The sequence below is a fragment of the Rhamphochromis sp. 'chilingali' genome, assembly GCF_963969265.1.
Source record: "Rhamphochromis sp. 'chilingali' genome assembly, chromosome: 14".
Classification (NCBI taxonomy): domain Eukaryota; kingdom Metazoa; phylum Chordata; class Actinopteri; order Cichliformes; family Cichlidae; genus Rhamphochromis; species Rhamphochromis sp. 'chilingali'.
Genome location: NC_137941.1, coordinates 13,184,218 through 13,204,906, shown reverse-complemented (window position 1 = coordinate 13,204,906; position 20,689 = coordinate 13,184,218). Strand labels below are relative to the sequence as shown.

At 38.8% G+C, this 20,689-nt stretch overlaps 2 protein-coding genes and 2 long non-coding RNA genes across 6 annotated transcripts in view; 2 read left to right on the top strand and 2 right to left on the bottom strand.

Annotated features, from left to right (window-relative positions):
- The window catches only part of erbb4b (erb-b2 receptor tyrosine kinase 4b), a 359,968-nt gene that overhangs the window by 171,122 nt on the left and 168,157 nt on the right, over nt 1-20,689 (top strand). The gene's annotated exons all lie outside the window — the stretch shown is intronic.
- On the top strand, nt 552-2,312 carry LOC308409460 (uncharacterized protein). Its single transcript, XM_080902241.1, has 2 exons — nt 552-886; nt 1,775-2,312. The coding sequence occupies exons 1-2, from the start codon at nt 627-629 to the stop codon at nt 2,043-2,045; spliced, it is 531 nt and encodes a 176-aa protein (XP_080758367.1). The 5' UTR covers nt 552-626; the 3' UTR covers nt 2,046-2,312.
- LOC308409464 lies at nt 2,385-3,785 on the bottom strand. The gene is made up of 2 exons (XR_013974014.1): nt 3,484-3,785; nt 2,385-2,649 (listed from the first exon to the last, which is right to left on the bottom strand). It is a non-coding gene; the product is annotated as an uncharacterized lncRNA (long non-coding RNA).
- Nucleotides 16,836-19,391, bottom strand: LOC308409463. Of its 2 annotated transcripts, XR_013974013.1 has the most exons (5): nt 19,312-19,365; nt 18,839-18,896; nt 18,551-18,716; nt 18,218-18,313; nt 16,836-17,871 (listed from the first exon to the last, which is right to left on the bottom strand). It is a non-coding gene; the product is annotated as an uncharacterized lncRNA (long non-coding RNA). The 2 variants fall into 2 exon arrangements; XR_013974012.1 differs by lacking the exon at nt 18,839-18,896 and having other exon boundaries at nt 16,837-17,871; nt 19,312-19,391.

Here is a 20,689-nt window from a genome sequence, read left to right as displayed (position 1 = left end):
TCCATTTGAATGGCTAGTGTTAAGATGGGCAAAGTAAAATTGCTCCTCTGGAACCGGTCTCCGTCCTTGTTTAAATAAGAAAAAGAAAACTTAATTGATAACAGTATTTATTGAAAACAACCAGCAGCACATGTAATCCTGCCTGGTTTTATTTACACCCCCAACCTCAAACACACTTACATTATACCTGCCATCATAAGTTTATGCATGCTAATAAGGGACCGTGTGGTTTTGCCTTGTTGTTGTAAGACAATACCTTCTCTCTGCCTGTTTGTCACGCTCTTATTATTTTGGTTGCTCAAACTTTTTAAACCACAATCTCCTGCTGGTTACACTGGACACATTAACAGCATGAGTTACTATTGAAGTGGGCTTACTTATTCTTACGGTGTGTTCACACCGAACGCGATGGACGCGAATAAAACGCCCCAAACGCCCCTAATTTGACGCGTGTACATTCGCGTCTCAACGCGTGTCCAAGAAAAATCCATCGCGCGTCAAAATATGATATTTTGACGCGCGTGAACCGGAAATGTGGGAGGAATGTGGGAGGGAGTTGTGCCAGACCTGGTTTTGCAAGATGGCAGCTATCGAGCTAGCGCTTGAAGAGAGAGTCTCCCTTCTCTATGTACTGTGGAGAGCAGAGCAGCAGCGTAAAAGACGTCCTCGCCGTACCTGGGTCCATCAGGTCCTCCAGAGGCATGAGCAGTTTGGTGAGTTTCACCACTTGCTCCAGGAGCTGCGCCTGGATGACGGCCGATTCCAGCGCTATCACCGTCGGCCAGTTTGAGGACCTGCTTTCCCTCGTCGGTCCCAGCATTGCCCGCCTAGACACCAACTACAGACGCTCAATCCCACCTGCAGAGCGCCTGTCCGTCTGCCTGAGGTTAGTAAAACTATTTAATACGGTAGTCCTTTATTGATATCTGTGCTAATATGCTAATCCATCCAGTTATACACTGCTAACATGGATGTGCTATGCTAACAGTGAATGCTGTCGGTGTTTACTGAAAGCAAACTGTGGTACAGAGACGACTCTTTATAATATTTCTAGTGATACTCAGAAGGTCTCATCAAGTCCCGATTTAATTCGATTTATGCTGTTATCAGTGTTTGCATGATAGCATGGCTGTGGTGTCACATCAATGTATGCGCTCGGTGTTTGCTGATATCAAACTGTAGCATTAGGACCACTGAGTTAACCTTTGTAGTGATACTCACTCCTTTTTATTTAGACCTGGTTTAATTCTGGGATAGTTGAATATTTGTATATAATCCCTGCAGCTGTCAGACTCTATAGCAGGGGTCACAGCCTTTATTAAAACAGAGTTAGATAAAACTGTGAACAGTTTGGTTCATCTCTAGTTACATGGTTCTATCTTGATAAGCTGTCTTATCACAGATTAATTTTTCAAAAATATTAATGATTTAAGCAAGGAAAGGGCTACATGTCAACACACAACTCTTTATTTCTATTAATGTTTTACTTCATTCCTACCTGATTGACATGTTTAGGAATTATGAGTGATTGGCTCACTGTAGTTGTGAAAGTTGCTACCAATCAAATTATGATATGTTAAAGTTAAAACAAAACACAACTGTTTTAGATATTATCTAATATACATTTTGTAATTATCCTTATAATTACAAAAGGTTTTATGTAAGATTCATGTTTTGTGATTTAAATCTGACATCACAAAAGTATTTTGGAATTTGAATAATGTATTTTGTAACTGCAGCACACATAATACTAATTTTGAACAATTTTGTCCAGGTTCCTTGTCACCGGGGACTCCTTCAGGACCATCGCGTTCAGTTTCAGAGTCGGTGTGTCCACGGTGAGCCAGATCACCCCCCAGGCAGCGACGTCCATCTGGGACTGTCTAGTGGACGACTTCATGGCTGTGCCTTCACCTGGAGACTGGCGCTCCATCACAGAGGGATTCCAGGAGCGCTGGAACTTTCCTCTGTGCTGTGCAGCTCTGGATGGGAAGCACATCCAGACAAAGGCACCCCATATATCATATAGGAGACACACACATTGATATACACTAAATATTCATTTCATTTCTTTTTTGTGGTGCCCAAATTGATGCACCTGCTTGATTTTGTTTAAACAATTATTGCACACTTTCTGTAAATCCAGTAAACTTCTTTTCACTTCTCAAATATCACTGTGTGTGTCTCCTGTATGATATTTAACTGACATTTTTTATTGTAACAACCAACGATTTATACAGGAAAATAATGTCTATTAACAAGGTTGCCCAAACTTCTGCATCCCACTGTATCAGTATATTTTGTCATTAGTATAATATGAAATAAAGTCTACATGTGTCAAGTCGTGTGCCAACATTTGCTGTGTAGTAGAACTGAGACATTAGTCATTATAAACATTTATTTAAAATAATATTAAAAGTCTCAAACAGAAAAACATTAAACATAAATATATAAAATATAAGAATTTACAGAGAGACAGGAATAAAAAGGACCAGCTGCTCTCCAGAGCAGGAACAAGGCTGAGGAGGAAATGCTCCATTGGAGACTGGTGTGGCCTCTTCAGGGACTCCAGGATGGCCAGCTCCACCGCCGATGGACCGTCCTGGGACCCGTCCCTCATCTGCCTCGGAGCCGTCCTCCTCTGTGGGCCTGTAAAACAGCACAAAACACAAAGAAATGAGAAGGCTGCTACTAGATTTTAATTTCAACATTGAAAAAAAAAAAAACAATAACAGGATATAATCAGATTGGTTGTAGATATTTAGTAAAGGTGATCACAAGGGAATCCCACCGACTAAAAAGGTATCAGTGCTTGCTGTACATATCTGTGGGTGCAGCAGCAGGAGCTCAGGGACTGGGGATGCTCTGCTGCAGAATCAGTTGGTTCTATCAATACAGTATTAAATGTTAACAGGTTGGATATAATAATCGTAGAGTAGACAGTGGTCCCTCATTTATTGCAGGGGTTCTCAGAATAACTAGCCCCTGGTCACAGTTCTCACAATTGATTCTCAAAGTGCAAACCTTTGTAGATTGCAAAACGTAAAAGTATTATTACGCCGTGGTTTGTCTTCATCTGCCCGCCACTTTCGTGCGCCTTTTTCCCTCACGGTGCAGGTGTCTATTTCCGAATGAGGCTCATAGTTATGGGTGTTTTTGTGCTGTTTTTTCTATTGGACGCGATGGTTATCAAAACCAAACGTGATAAATTTGGCAAGCGCAGGAGATTTGTCAATCAGGCTGCAGAATGCAATGCTGTACTGTGCAATAAAAAATCAGCGAAAAAGCAAAGCAGTGACGGATGAACAGCGGGACCACTGTGTGCTGTTTATTAATAAACAATAAAATATATTCCTAAATGATAACATGCATAAAAGCAGAACGGTATTTGTACGTCAGTGGGAAAATAGCGGTGGCTTGCTAGCTTTTGTGCGGCTTCCCCGGGTCAGTGAAAACTTTCAAAAGAGAAATGAATGAACTTACCAGGTTGCCCGATCTCTTCACATATCTTCCTCCAAGCTCGGTCCTTTTTATTCCTGTCTCGGTACTGAAAGCAGCTGGTGTTGTACAGCTCCGAGTTGTTTGCTACCGCATTGATTAGCCTTCCCCTCCATTGAAGTATGAAAGGCTTTGGCTGGATCTGCCCCTTTGACCTAGGTAACAGCCACGTCACCAGGCTCCTGATTGGTTGTCGCGGCGCGATTTGACGCTGGAGTTCAGATTTTTCCAACTCGAGCGGTAGACGCGAAACGCGCGTATGCACAAAGTGCAACACAAAAACTCACGCGCGTGGTTTTTTTATTCGCGCGTCAAACGCGCCAGACGCGCTACACTGACGCGCGTTTCACGCGTTTTGGCGTTTTGGCGACGCAAATCTGCTTCCGAATTTTCGCGGGACCCGCAATCGCGCGTCATCGCGCCTTTCCATTGACTTTACATGTAAACCTGACGCTCTATTCGCGTCCATCGCGTTCGGTGTGAACACACCGTTAATCTCCACATTTCCTGAGATTGCTGCCATCTAATATACACTAAGACCGTTTTGTGTATTTTGTGTTGCTTTCAAAGAAAGACAATACATTTCAGATAAATTAAAAAGCAGTATCAACAAATACAGCAAATATGTTATGCAACAACCATTATTTTAGATTATTTTACATGGAATACATATAAACATCACATTGTACTACATAAATGGGCAGGTTGGAGTAAGATGAAGCCTTGGTTTAGTAAAGGCTGTTGGTACACCCAGGAGGTTTATAATACTTCCCTGCATTTAAAAGTGTGTCCCATTAACTCTGTCACTATGTTAATGTGAAACGCTATCATCAGGTGTTATTCCAAAAGACTAAATTTCCTGCTCTTCCACCTTTAATTCTCAAACCATACATGCATTTTTTTTCATACACAAGTTTGGTAAAAACAAAACTAAAACAAACAAACACAAAAAAAGAAACCCCAAAATGTATTGAAATCAGTATTATACTTTTAAGTTTTTTAATGTCTCAAGTGAAGTTACTTTAACTCATTGTTAAGTTTACATTAGAGAGTTTTACTAACTCTCATTTTACTCCATTAGATGTCATTTGTAATCTTTTATTTTTAAAATCCCAAATCATTTATCTGTTTATTTGTTTAGTAAGCATTTAATAAAAGATGATAGTCATAATTGGATAAATAAATACACCACTACTGATAACCAACAATAATACGCCCTTGACTGAATCAGATTATAGCTGCGATTTTGAGTACACAAGTTAAGTTAGTTAATTTTCGCTCCAACACTCCACTCCAGCTTCCTGCATTTAAATTTAAACTGAGACTAATAAGTACTCAGTATCTTAACCACCAAAGCCGTATTCCTGCCGAGTCCAGTCAACAAGAGCTACACACATTAATCACGTTACCTGAATATCTTATTTACCCACTACACTCCTGTATTAATTTCTCCTCTTTTCACTTGTGTTCTATATGTGCAAGTGTTGCTTCCCTTTCCATTTACATCACTGCACTCTTCTGCCCCCTCCCCAGAACTCCTTGCACTAACTACTAAATGTTTGAATAAAAACTCATTAGAATTACATAGCCATTTAGCTAAGTGACACGGGGTGTAATTGCACCATCCATCAATTGCAATGTAATAACACACTCGGAGGAGCTAAATGTTTATTAGCCGTCAGACAATTTCACCAGTGGGTTTTGGGAACAAGTAGCCAGAGGCGATCATGTGGGGTGGCCTTTGGTGTTGTGGGAGGGGAGGCTGAGAAAGGGGAAAGCCAAATTGACTGGGAAGTGATGGCAACAAACTATCAAAGACAGACAAAGTATCACTCTGTTGCTGGTTACACTTAAACAGTTAAACATACAAAAATATTAAGACAGTATGTTTTGGATGCACATCAGTGATATCTGATGTGTTCACTCTCTACAAATATGCTAACAAACTATGTGACTTGTTTTTATCTTTATATATTTTTTACATTTTCAATATAAATTTTGCGAGATGATGATCAATGTGAAAAACCTTCTGGAGTATATTGTCACTTTTAAAAAATATTTAAAATTTAATTGAGTTACAGAAGGACTGTTGGTGCATGTTTCACCCTTGAACCTCAAATCACATTCTTCTTAATTTTTGTGTAATTGGTGGTTTTACTGCCCTTCAGGCATTCAGTCATTGGCTTTTCAAAGCTACTTTACGCCTTTATCGACACTCATTTTTGGAGCTTTACTTGTTCACTGGCCCTGATCTGATTGAGATGACCTGGATCTTTTATAAATAATTCTCACTTGATTATATCCTCCTTGTGTACTCTCTGCCAGTCAGTCAGTCAGTCTGCCAGTGATGGCACCTCTGGTGTGTTTCACTGTTCTGTAGGCATCTTCAGCATGTCTCCTCCACATCATTGTCTTCTGTGTGTCAGTGGAGTCATGCTCAGCTTGTTTTACAACATATGTCCTGTTTCAGCCACTCTCACTTGGTGGGCCCTTGCTTGGTCAGTCAATGTGGGACTTGTTTGTGCTGGGAGGGCGGCAAATAAGGAGTTTCATTATTTGGGCCGAAATAGAGACAAAGCCTGCTATAGCCAAGTCTAGCTCTTGCCCATGCAACATTTCCATTATGTCTTCCAAAAGTACAGCTGTGTTATCTGAGGAGGAATCACAAAGGAAGCCAAGAGCTTAGACACAAAAGTGACAGAGGTGGTGGGTGATAAAAGGTTTGTGTTTGGGGGGGGGCTCCGAATGATTCAGATACTTCCTCTAAGTAGATGAGAGAATAACTTAATTGCTCATTGAGTTGATGACAGTGTTTTATGCAGATAATATCCCTTTGCATGACAGTGCCATAGTGCAGATAAAGGAGCGGCAAAAGAGAAGGGGAAGAAAGGAGACTGAGTGTATAGAAAAGAGAAACATAAAGAAAAAGAGCAAGAGATAGAAAATTAGAAAGAGAGTCTCTTTTAGTATAATTGCAGCTTTTACCATGAAATGAATGCATTGTGTAGAGCTAACGGTGCCAGCTCCACCCATGTGAGCCATCGTGTCTTTATCACTAATGGACCAGTGACTACTACTGTAATTACGTAGGCTTTTGTCTAGCCCTTTGCACAACTATCTTGGAAGCGAAAATTGGTCTGACTTTTATGGCTCTTTTACTGACATCTACGGTATATCGGCAAGCTCTAAAAAGAGGACAAAGCAAAAGAGCCATGCTAATAAAGAGAGAGGGGTAGAAAAGAGGTAATAAAGCTAAGATGGAGAGAAAGGTCATACAACAAGTTGGATTAATATTTATGATGATTTCTCAGGTTAATGACATTTCATATTTAGTCAGGGGCACCATAATTGAAGATAATGCAGACAGACCAATTTAATTCAGCACTGGCGAGTTTCTCTATTGTAACACCACACCTGTTACTAAACACCAGGCCCAAATTGTAGAATGGATTAAAAGTGCTTACACTAATGTACAGCATGCTACCCTTAGCTTGCTCATTTAACTGCTTAAGCAGTATGACAGCATAACTTCTGAGCTGAATCGTTAGTTAATTCAATTGTTTTATGGGAGAAAAGAGAAAAGGGGACTGTGTATAAAAATGAGTGCAATTCCAAAATATATCTGCGCAAGTCCTCAGTCATCCAGGACATTGTAGCCTTGAAGCCAGCTAGACTTCTTTAGGTTTGTGAAGATGTTTTGCCTGTCATCCAAAAATTCACTAGGTACTTCAGTTCTAAAATAGCTATTGAGGTCAGCTGAGGCAAAATGTGAGTAAGGGTTGAAACACCTAGGAAGGAATCTCAAGACTGCATTGTAGGTGGCTGATAGGTAGTGTCGTAGGCCACCACCTCTCAGAGATGAAGAGCCTCTGGAATGATAGATAAAACTTCTTTTTAAGCATTAAGGATTCCTAAAGAGCAAACTGAGACTTCACTTATGATTTCTTGATTGTTTGAAAATCCACTGTCGTTGTGCACCAATACAAAAAGGAACTGTAACTGGACAAATGTTTATGGATCTATCCGTTTCTGACAAGAACTGACATATACTCAGTACCAGACCTAGTGTTAGAGCAAAGTTAGCTGTTAGACGGGTTAGTCAGCCAATCTTTCAGCCATGAAATCTGATAAAGCCCTAAGTTGGCCATTCATATCATTGAATTCCAGCCAGGTTCAAGTCTGTCAGGCTTGCACTTTCCTAGAAGGGGAGAAACTCAGTGAGGTAGATGAAAACAATCACATTGCATTGGAACTCTTAAAACCACAGAGAATATCTCTACATCTTTTTTTCTCTTTGTGATCTAGTTAACTTTTCACCACGTCGTACTTAAGGTACTCATACAGGATATGTCCATTAAAACAGTTTAAATATTCATCACTCTGTAGCCCGGTAACGGTTCCCAACTTGTTCTCCCATGCCCATTCTGCACAAGAATAAACTTTTCAGAACTCCAGTTCTCTCACAAAGGTACACAAATACATTTATGCATAGCTATGTAGTAAGTTGGCACTGCTTCTGTCTCCACGGAGAAAACATTATCTCTATAGATCATCTCCAAAATTATGAAAAAATTAAGTTGCAAGTCTTGAAAGGAAAAGAAATACCAGTTACTTTAAATTCGATTGTTTAATTCTAAAAAGTCTAAAGCACTGGACTACACAAGAGACCTTTCTCACCAGCATTGTGAGAATCCTTGTAGAGCACAGATATAACAGTACAGACTTAATCACCAATGGAAATGAAGGTACATTATATTCTTTGCAATTCCCAAATGAGGATGTTACTGGCGCTGCTGTCACATTTTAACTGACCAAAGCATCAGCTGATCCAGTGTTTCATTAAATAGTTTTGCTACGGTCTATTGAGTCTTTACACAGCCGTTACAAGAGCCTGGTCCACAGAGCCGGCAATAAGCCGGAGTAGTTTCTGTTGCGTGTTGGGCTCTGCCAGGGCTGCCCTTTGTCACTGATTCTATTCATAATTTTTATGAACAGAATTTCTAGGCATAGCCAAGGGGTGGAAGGCTTCCACTCCGGTGGTCTCAGACTCTCATCTCTCCTTTTTGCAGATGATGTAGTTCTGTTCGCTGCTGTTCGGTGACCTCCAGCTCGCACTAGAGCAGCTTGCAGCCAAGTGTGAAGCAGTGGGAATAAGAATCGCCTCCAAATCTGAGGCCATGATCCTCATCTGGAAAAGTTTAGGAGTTCGGCCGGCCAGGAGGGGTTCAGAGTAGAGCAGGGGTGTCAAACTCAAATACACAGTGGGCCAAATTTCAAAACTGGAACAAAGTTGTGGGCTAACATTAATATTTATTGAAAAAAAAATCTTCCTCCAGATATAAGAATGAATCTTTTCTTATGGACTCAAACAAGTTTAGCTGAAAAACTGAATATGGAACAAGCAAAGCTTAATACTAAACAATATATATATTAGCTGTATAATACCAGTAGGCCAGCTCTAATAGTAATTTGGTATGGCTTCGCGGGCCAAATGTAATTAGGCTGCGGGCCAAATCTGGCCCGCGGGCCAGAGTTTGACACCTATGGAGTAGAGCCACTCCTCCTCTACATCGAAAGGAGACAGTTGAGGTGGTTTGGGCATTTGACAAGGATGCCTCCTGGGCACCTCCTGGTTGAGGTGTCCTGGGCACCTCACCCAGGAGACCCCACAGTACACCCTGGACACGCTGGAGAGATTATAGCTCTCGATTGTCCTGGGAATGCCTTGGTGTTCCCCCGAACAAGCTTGAGGAGGTTGCCGGGATGAGGGAGGTCTGGGCTTCTCTACTCAGGCTGCTGTTCCACGACCCGGCCTTGGATAAGCAGAATAGAATGGATGGATGGATAAAGCCTCAGCAAGAATATTCTAATTTTATCTGCGCTTCAGTTGCTATAATTAACTAAAACCGAAAGCTCTCTACTATAAAGACATTTTGATTTCTTAACTAAAGTCCTGTACGTTTTTTTTTTTTGTAAAGGTATGTGATAATCCAAGTTACTTACTAGAATGAAAACAAATAATTGCCACTAGCAGCTTTCTTGACTAGCAGTATTACATGTCCCTCAGTACCGTGAGAATTAAGTTTTACTTACTGCAAACACAATATGTAACATTTGTTTTATTGCTGAATGTGATCCGTAAGCAGCACGCAGGGAGTCACATCTATTCACTACCCTGCTCTAATTCTACCATAATACTTTAGCATCTTAATTAAACATGATTGTTATCTGGGTTTGTTTAATTCTTAGAAACACTGATGGGTATTGCTGCCAAATATAACTCCCAGGAGTGGATGGAGTCACTCAGTTATGTGTGTGTGTGTGTGTGTGTGTGTGTGTGTGTATGTGTGTGTGACAAAGCGATAGAGTAAGAGAGGGGGAGAGAGAGAGGGAACAGCCAAGTGGGTCAGAAAACTGATTTCTGGGTTCCCTGTGGAGACAGCAAGACCTTTATCTTCAATTTCACAGATGTGGTCAGAATAAGAGGCCACATCACCTATTTCTCATCCACTCTTATACTTGTTTTATTGGGCCATCCCTTAACTCAGACAAGTCAAAAGAACAGATATAATGGGGGTTTATTTATGTAGTTTTTGTTAGACATGTCTCGCTGGCCTTTCGTTCTCTGTCTTTATTGATACTTATTTGGGCTTTCATATTTTTGATATCACCTGCTGTCTGGTATTTCTGTTTTAACTTAAACATACATATATTGCCCTTTCACAGTGAAATTTCAGTATTACAGAACATTAAAGTGCAGTATATTTTTGCAGTATATTTGTCCCTGATACACATAATAACATTGCATGCTACTGCTACTTACTTTGTATAACACTGTAATATCATCAAACTGATCAATTATGTTTTTGAGTTACACACTATGAATTGCTTATCATCTTAAATATTCTTCACAATTACCATCCAGTGCAGCACACAGTGCAGTAAGTAATGAGACACACCTGGTCATTAAATGTTTACCTCTTTTAAGCTATTAAATGATAAACTAACACATGTGGAGTTGTATAGTATGGATGGATGGATGGATGGATGGAGTTGAAGAGTGGGCAGTATGTGCATGGATGAAAGCTTTGTGCTTTACTGGTAGCCAGGTTGATCAAATAGTAACACACAAAGATTTTCATTTAAGATGCGTTCCTTGCTTAAAAACAAAAAACATACTCCCATGTTCACTACCCAAGTGAAGGCTTAGTAGTTAGCCTCAGCTGACTCTAGCAGCTTTAACAATTGCCAAATGACATCACCTTAAACCAGGCACAGACACTACAGTGTATTTTCTTTTTCTTCCCTTTTTTTAATCTGTTATTATGGCCTCTGTGTCAAATTAGAGTTATACAATCATATGACTCAGAATACTGTAGGGTCTTTACCTTACAGAATGAAGTGCCTTGAAGTGACTGTTAATGTGATTTGGTGCTATATAAATAAACCCAAATTTGACTGAATTGAATTGAATCTTGCCTTTTGGTGACTCACAAATATGACAGATGAATCATCGTGCTTGCTGCCTTGTATGACATTTTCCAGGGAAAAAATGGAAACTGACAAAAGCAACTGAAGTGGCATTCAGCTGCTATTCACTTTTACAGTTCCATCTTGCTAAGAGGTGTTTAACATAAGGCCCAAGGGTCAAAATTGGGCCAACAAAGACTCCAAGGTGGCCAGCTGGACAGTTTTGGAAAATGTGGAGAACATAAATTTATGGATTTTTAATAATATTTGTATAGGATTTACAGCTTTTCCTTCCAATAAAGCCCTCTTCCACAGCCGTTCATTCTACACAAAAGAAAACTTCATTTTGTTCACCTTCTGACATTTTTAATAATCAGCAAAAACTTTTTTTCTATAAACACGGGGCAGTCTGGGCAGCGAGCTACCAGAACATCTTCTAGAATTTTCCACGTATATCATGTAGAAAAACTGAAAAGTCCTGTTTAAATTGTACTTCTTATACTAATATATCTCATTGATTGAATGTGTAGTGAAATAAATTCTTTTGATGTTACGCTTACATTTGTCCACAGTGCAGAAAAAAAAGTTTGGACTCTGTGCTTTTATGGGCCAGCCTTACAGGGAACCATCATGGTAGACATGTTGGTCTTTCAGTAGCAAAAAAGAAATAAGTATGGATCCAAAATAATAAGGACATGAAGGATCAGTGAGAAATAGTTCAAATTACAGATTTTTGTTCCTAAACATATAGAGAAGTAAAATGGATGACATCAGCATGGTTAGAGCCTATCGTGAAGCATGAAATCTTTTTTTTTTACTAAGCGTGATAGCTGTTTGATGGATAAAGTGCTGCATTAGGTGACCTCCACAATCACCCATCCTAAACCCAAATGCACTGCACTCTCATTGCACTGTTGCACTCTAGTTGTGCCTTCAGTTGAAATCATGGCAAATTCAGCAAATAAATGGAACCTCCAAAGATTGATTCTGTTCATCTGGACGTAGCGTTTTGTGGGACAGACGTTTCGTCACTCAGTGACTTCTTCAGTCCCAGCTGACTGCAGGTTTCCCCAATCTTATAACCAGTACATTTGCATAATGACTGAAACCAGCCCACTGACTGAACAATGGGCTGGGAGGTCAGTTCCTTAATCGATTATGCAAATGTACTGTCTATAAGATTGGGAAAACCTGCAGTCAGCTGAGACTGAAGAAGTCACTTGGATGAGTGACGAAATGTTTCTCCCACAAAACACTACGTCCAGATGAACAGAATCAATCTTTGGAGATTTACTTACCTGGATGATTGAGCATGCATCAAGACAAATAACTGGAAGCAATGATATAACAATGGCATTGTCTGTATGGGAAATTAACATACTGAATGCCCCAGTAAAGGCCCTGCTAAAACAGACAAAAAGCGCAGTTGCAGTTGCCATGGTTGATAGTTGAACTACTGTGATAATGTCTTTGATTTACTCAAAGAAAGCAGCTTTGCAGGTGGATGATAAGCGACTGTAAACAAGTTGAGATTGATTGTAATTGCTGCCAGTGTTTTCATGACACATTATGTAAACAACACATTATGTAACCAACACCATCAACTTTTAATACTAACAGATCTTAGCACAATTCCTATCCTGGATAAGGGGATCTACAAATTCCCATACTGAGATCTCACCTTTAACGTGGCCACTGCCTCTTCTACTCCTGTCCTCCTGAATTTATTGAGCCGCGAGGCCCATCAACTTTTATTAGCTAATAATGCTGTTAGGGCCATTAAGTGTGGCCAAGACTCACCCAGAGCAACACTTAACAGTCCCTGTGGGGTGCTACTTGAGGACTGAAGTAACAGGACCACACTGTGACAACCCCACTGCACCGACGTGTCTGAGCAGATTTCTAATTTGATGTTGCTAAGACCAGCGCAGCTCCCCCAGAGGGTGATTGGTATGTCACTTAAATGCAGCAAAAACGCAAATATTCACTGTTTTAGATAAAACAGTGATTGCCCTTTCCATTTTGAAATTTCTTAGAAGGAAGGCTATAGTCCACCCAAGGATTCTACAATGTGAGAGCTGTTTCTCATATGTACACAAATGCAAGTGAAAACAACAAACACCCTGTAATTCTTACTTTTAGATAATTTCTAGGCACCTATAGGATTGCCCTGAAGCTTCTTCAAAGATGCCTAGAACTCACTTAGGGACTGACTATTTTCTATGCTTCTGTGGACTGCAGATGATTTAAAGATCCTGCCGGCACTCTTTAGATTGCTACACTAAAATAAGGGCATAATGGAGCCTGGTTACTCCCATAGCCGTGGGTGTTGTTTTTGTTGTGTTGTGCTAGGTCCAAACTCTTAGAGAATGGTTAAAGGATGGCCCCTGTAGATCAAAGCAAAAATATAATCAACTGTGAGAGAGAGAAAGACCTCTACTTTATCATGTCTCTTTGCTCAGGGCTGAAAACGGACTGCTGCTGAACTAAGAGTTGATAAAGAGAAAGAAAAACGGAGGGTACAGTATGTGTTCTGTGCTTGGTTTTAGAAATAGGTCATGTGGTCTGTTTTGATGAGTCACATGGCCAACACTCATTTAAAAATTAGGTTCATTTTAATAGTGCAGGTTGTTGTGCAAAAGGATAATGAGATTTTTCAGTCACTCAAAGAATATCCATTTCGTATATATATTTATTCACACAAGCCTGATTATTAGAATCGTAGACAAATGCAAAAGTTAAAGTAATAATAATTTAAAAAAAGATGGTTAATGGGTTAAGTTGCTGTCAATATTTCCAAAGTAGGAATTTATTTTGAGTGTCACTGCAATTAAATAATTAGCACCTCAGCAATAATGACATTTAGAGCCTTCTACTTTCATAACCTAAAATTTTCGATTAACGAGCTAACCATGGGCTACAGGAGTACCTACCACCCCAGCACCCTCCTCCCACACATCCTTGTAGGGAAGTGTGGGCAAGTGATTACTCTCGGATTAAGACTTGCCTTACCGGGAGATATGTGTGGCATAATTAAATAATGGCTGCCTCACCCGAACAGTCCCAATGCATATGGGCTTCCCAACGTCGTCAGATCAGCACAATATTAACCATGACACAGGCGTAACCAGCCCGGTAATTAATGCAGTGAATCAATTACAAATTAGTCAATTTGGAGAATTCCCCACTGGAGTCCACTCATTACCAGTGCTCTGATGGAGTCGCAAGTTTTTCTCTTGGGAAGTGGTGTCACTTCATTGCTCTCATTTTCTATCTGTCTTTATCTCTTTTCTGAAGGTAGGCTTCGGAAGACAAATGGAGGATGAAATTGATGCTGCCTGCTGCTTAGCTTTGCATTGCAATTTAAAATGTCAGCTACACAACATTCGATTATAGGTACAACTGGAGAAGAGCATTAAGCTAATCAAAGTTAATGAGGACACCTTTACAGGGGTATCCTAAGTACAAATAGGCTGTCTACCACCAAGCTTTGAAGACTTTGTACTATGCAAGCACATTTTTATATAAACCTTTAAAAGGCAGTTGTAATATTGATTTTGCCCATTGTTTGTGTTTTTTATTCTGCACATTTCCTTATAACATTCAATAATACTGTCAAAAGTTATACAGCAAAAGTGATGGTCGTCTACTGTATTACCATACTTCCGCTATCCACTGCCCCTAAATGATAGTGCAGTGGCCAAATTACAGGAATTATATAAAGTATACCTAACTAAACGGGTATTGAAGGAAAGTGGTAGCATGAATTATATGCCTTTCTCTACACACTCTGTATTGATGGTTCTCATAGCATAGGATAAGGTGAACACTACACTATTCATTTCCCTGCCAAAAGGTGGGAATCGGTCTTAATGACAGAGGGCTTTCTAGCTCAATTCAGGAACTGTCAGGGAGGTGAAATGGGAAAGACTGCCATGATGAGAGACAGCAAAAGAGGGTATGGATGTGTGTGTATGTGTGGCTGTGTATACTTTTTCCTGCCCACAAGTCCATGAAAGGCAAGGAGCGTTCAGTAAACACAGCAGATTAAAAAATAAAGATAGACATTATATATTACCCAATATAAAATTCAGTAATGTATTTTTTAATAAATAATTTAACATTGCTCTTTGTTTTTTAAATGCATTGTTCACTAACATAAATGAAGGAAGAAAAATAGAGGAAAATATTTTAAATCCACTCCAGTACATCACCACCCCCAATTATGATCTCAGTGATAAACATAAAGTGAAATCAAAGCTATTAGACAATGAAAACTGAAAATGCATCAGCTTCTTAAAAGTAAGCTGCTGAGTGGCAGAACAGATGTACTGAGTTGCTATATACTAAACAGGTGGGTGTAAAATGTTTTACAGGGATTGCAAAGTCTTTGTGGACTTTCATTACACACCGTAAATGAGTTTGGCTCAAAAGTCTAATGCTTAAAAATAATAATAATAATAATGGAAAGCAATGACAGCAAACATTAATCAGAGCTGTTGCTGTAGCTCCTTAACTTGGCCAAAATTCAGGAAAGCAGGACTCCTTCAGCACGAGCAGTGATGGCAAACTAGCACTGACTTTCCATGACACTTGCAAACAGTAATAGTATTTTAGTTGGCCACTGTGGCACAAGTTTGGTTATATTTTATTCTTTTAGATTTTCAGGATAATCAGTGAGTCTCAGAAATACAAATTTTGTGTTTAATTACGTTAAAAGCCAGTCAGTATCATATCTGATCAAAGTACCAACTGGCAGAAACACTGATCTCACAGTTTTGATGACTGATAACTGCAATATGCCCGACATCTGCATCAGAACATACCCAGAATAAGGTCATTTTTATTTTTAACATGTTCATTACATAATTATTTAGTGTAACAAACAGTCAATATACTGGATGAAAACAAGACAAAGTGAAAAATAAAAGGAAATAAAATATTGATTTTCTCTCGGTTTACTTTCCTAAGTAAAGCAAGAGGAACTGTGTCATGATTGTTGTGCGAGCTTTGACTAAGGGAGGTGAGTTAGATAAGCTGAGAGACATGACCAAATGTGCCACCTCCATCTATTACTACATCAGCAAAGTTGAACCTTTTGCTTTGTCCATAAGAACAAAAATAAAAGGCAGACGTTGTAACAGTCTAACATATGTCCCTTTTTCTGTTCAGACACCGCAAACATCTGAATCAGTGTCTGACCAAAAATCTGCGTAATAATTTTTAAGAAAATCACCACATGTCTCATACAGATGGAAAAAAAAACATTCCAGATAAAAAAGAAGCATCAGAGTCCTCAGATGCTGCATTTAAATAAATGCTTTATATTTATTGATCTTATATTTAGGATGAGTAAATACATACTTGTTTTTGTATATTTCTGTGGTAGCCCAGTTTGTGCTTTTTACACATTCACATTGTTCTCAGATCTTAGCACAATAGCCTGGAAATCATAAGGCTACAGATACAATTTAGTCTGACACCCTCTTAAAACACTAGAACCAGAGATGGTATTGCGGTGATGAGGGTATTGCAGTGGACCTGTTAGTTTTGCTACATCACAGTTTCCTATCCGGGGTCTACTAAATTATTTTAATTGTGTACACTGTAAACCCGAATAAGTTACCAGAACTCAAAAAAATTGAGGCAATCGATTGCCTCAATTTTTTTGAGTTGATCAACTCAAAAGCCAAATTTTTCCAGAACATAAAAGTCTGGATTACATGGTACTTGTATCTTTTGAGAACGGTCAACTCAAATATTTGCAGTTAATATGACTTAAAGTTTCAAGTTTACAAATTCAAAGAAATAAGTTCACAGAACTTATAAAAAAGAAGTACACAACTACAACATTTTTATGTTAACAAAACTCAAATGTTTATTAGTTTGTGTTGTCATTATTTTAAGTACACGTTAGTCAAATATGTTGACTACTTGATACTTAAAAACATGTGACCCAAAACTTAAAATTTTTGAGGCAATTGATTGCCTCAATTACACTGAGTATCGGTAACTTAATATGCAAAAGTCATAAACATCTGCCATTGAACAGTATCTTGCCTGCTCCCTTTTAGCACTATGTTGAAATTAAATACATTTAAAAAAAAAAAAAAAATTACATAAATTAAAAATAATTAACAAAAACATTTATAAATTAAAATAAGTAGACCAAAAATTGTTTAGTCAGGAAAACTGTCAGAGTAATGAAAAATAATAATTAATAATATCAAAATGTGCTTTTGGCTCTCTGGCTAATATCTGAATAAGACAACAAGGCAGCAATTTGAGTGAATTACAATGCTATTTGTTTTACATTAACCAGTATCAAACAGTGAAATTTAGGTCATCTTGCGCAGCCCACAATGTTTTGGAAATAGTATTACGAAAAACATTAAAAACATACAAAACATTAGTGTTGCTTTGCATTATGTTAATGAGAACAAAGGCACGTTGTATAGTTTGGACCTATTGGCTGAACACCTGTAGAGTAATCTAATAATGTTTTGAGGCATTATTTAGATGAAAGGAGAGAACTTTGAACTAGCCTTTTATAATGCTTCACCCTGCATCCTTCTTTCAGATGAGTTCCTACATAACCAAGTCATTCTTGAGGGTCTGTAACCTGGGTGACAGTTTACCACTTTCTAGACCAAATAAAATCTTTTGAGTAAATTCTAAAGTGTTGGTCAGGGCTTTGGGGTAGCTGAGGTGAAGTGCATAGATCAGTCCAAACATTACTAGGAAGGCTTCACCAAATCTGGGGAGACTGAACACGGCATCACTTTCAATGACGACAGAGATTTTCACAGGTTGGTAGTGAGCTGGACTTGTTGTGTGATGGTCACTGATGACAGTGAAGAGGGCCACTTCAACACCATCAAGCTCCAACTCATCAGATTCGTCCTGAATTAATGAAAAAGAGATACTAATCACAATCTAACCCAAGAAATACAACAGACGACATATAATTTCTCATTTTACCAACTCCCACTGAGATCCAATACCTCTTTTACAAGGGAGACCTGAGTCTCACTGTAAGAGGTGAAAAACAGAAGATCCATGTTCTGCACACATAAATCAGCTAATTCACCAGAGAATCAAGTGGTGTGAGATAGACTGAAACTAAGCTAAAGGAAATACACAGGAGTAGACTAAACAAAGTCCAAACAGTGCATCAAAATACATGTTTGTACTTTGATGCACTGTTTATATACACAGTAGTATCTGTTAGATACTTAAGGACACTCACAGTGCAGGTTCTGAAAAATCCAGAGACATCCTCATGCAGATAGACAGGAAGGGCAGGGAGAACGGTAGTGCACTTGGTGTGGATATCATGGATTTCCTATTTCCAGATAAAAACAGAATTTTATATACTGGTGAGTTTACTGAACAACAACAAAAACAACAGTCAAATCAGAACATATGTCCACAAATAACCTGTTCACATCTTTAATACAGTCAGACAAATAGCAAACACAAAGTGGAGTAATAGCAAAATTCAAAAAGCTCATTTAAATCATTGAACCTGTCCAATGTTCCACTGGTTCAACCTATGAAATGTGTAACAATCTATTATTACCTGTTCATTGTGAATTCTTAGAATTTCAACCAGGGCATCTGCTGTCTTCCCAGTTTTTGATGCCCTGGCTGAATAAGGTCATCAGTCGAGGAAGATGGCGGTCAAGTTCAGCGTAGAATGTATTGGGCAGGTTCTGATTTGTAATCCGCTGAAACTCTGCATACAACTACAGCAGAAGGACAATACAGTTCAATTTGAAGAATCTCGCACATCTTTATAAAGCAGCAAAAAGCTGCCACATGAGTAAGAATTACAATTTTCATTTTAAACAGAGCTGATCCATATTACCTCAGACTCCATTTTTAGAGCAGGCCAGAGGTCCAAGAGCTCCTTCACAACCCTAACCCTGCACATATAGTTTAAAATATAGCGTTTCTAACAAGAAAACTGCTTGAAAGCACTCTCACTGCAGACAGGCATCTCCGTTGTGTAACTGCAGGGACAATGGGCTTGTTTGGACCCAACTATTCTGAGTCATGAGAGGGGGTTTAAAAATTTAGAGAGATTAAAATACTTTGTTTCATACTAGGCGACCGGGCGCCACCTCTAGAGCAAGTAGTATCTAACTTTTTAAACAGCCTGCGACCCTCATTACAACAACTTAATGCTAGCTCTGCAAGCGCAAAGTTTCCTTCGGGGAGAGCAGCAAAGCACATAAAAAACACAGACCGACATTTCTGCTATTCTTTTCGACACGCACCCAAAATACAACTAAATATTCGTATTTTAACAATAAACTAATATCAACATTGAAAACTTACTGTAAGTCCAGTGATGCTAGTTGCTGCTGTTAGGTCCAACTTTCTCCAGTCGTCCCTGTTGCCTCTTTGGTGCTGTTCCCGCCCATATACCTTTACTTCTTCTGTGTTTCGTATTAATGCTCATTAGCGCCGCCTTCCGCTTCGGAGGGTGAATCAGAGATTAACTCGGAATAAAAATTGATTCCTGCAGCTGCTCAACACTTACGGAAAAAATTAAAAATATATATGTAGGACACAGTGATAAAACAATGAATATTAAAATAAATACATTTTGTCTTCCACTAATGCATTTAAGACAATTTGATTTTACTTATTTGGTGAAACACTTTGAGATTTTATTGTATTTTAGCATGTGCTACATAAATTAAGTTTATTATTAAATCCTACCTACTTGAAACAACAAAAATAACAGGACTTTACCATTCTTATATGTCCTAACTTAACTGTGTTACGTTGTGCTTAAGTTATTATTTTAAGTGATGCTTACTTAATATAGAAATAGTTAAATTCAATCAAATATTATTAGTTTCATTTACTCAAAAAGAAGAACATGTTATACGAACTTGACATATTTAAGTTAACAGAACTTTTTAAAGACTTTGAGTATACACTACTTAATCTGTTTAATTACTTTGAACATTCGGGTTTACAGTGTATATAAAAGTTCTGTCTGACCTATGTAGTACACATGGGAGATGCACTGTATATCTGAAGAACTGAAAGAGGCTCAAGACACTTGCCCTAATGGCATAGTATGTAAAATATAGGATTGGACACAGACCTATGATAGCCACATTTAAGGGAAATTGAAATAAACTGGCCTCATCTTATAAGTTCCCTCTGTGAAAGCTTAAACCGCAGGTGTCGAACTCCAGGCCCCGAGTCCTGCAGGTTTTATATATCGCCCCGGGTCAACACACCTGAATCAAATGATTAGTTCATTACCAGGTTTCTGGAGAACTTCAAGACATGTTGACGAGATAATTTAGCCATTTAAATCAGCTGTTATGGATCAAGGACACATCTAAAACCTGCAGGACACTGGTCCTCGAGGCCTGGAGTTTGACACCTCAATGCCAATATTGTCAAGAAAGTTGTGAGAGATTTCTTTTCTACTTATATAACCACCTTTCCTGAAAATACACCATAGACCAAATAGAATTATGAAAATGCTTTCTAAGAAATTCTGGCTCTCCTGGATTAAAATGAGATTGTACGTGTACTCGATTTTCATACATTATGCGTTACCGTTTTTCAATCCATTTCTCTTTCTTCATATGATTGTTTCACTGTTTAGCCTTTCTTTCCTTCAGAATTTGAGGATGGTGTATTCTGTCAATGATGCATTCACCTTACAGGGCTTTTTTGTCACATGCTT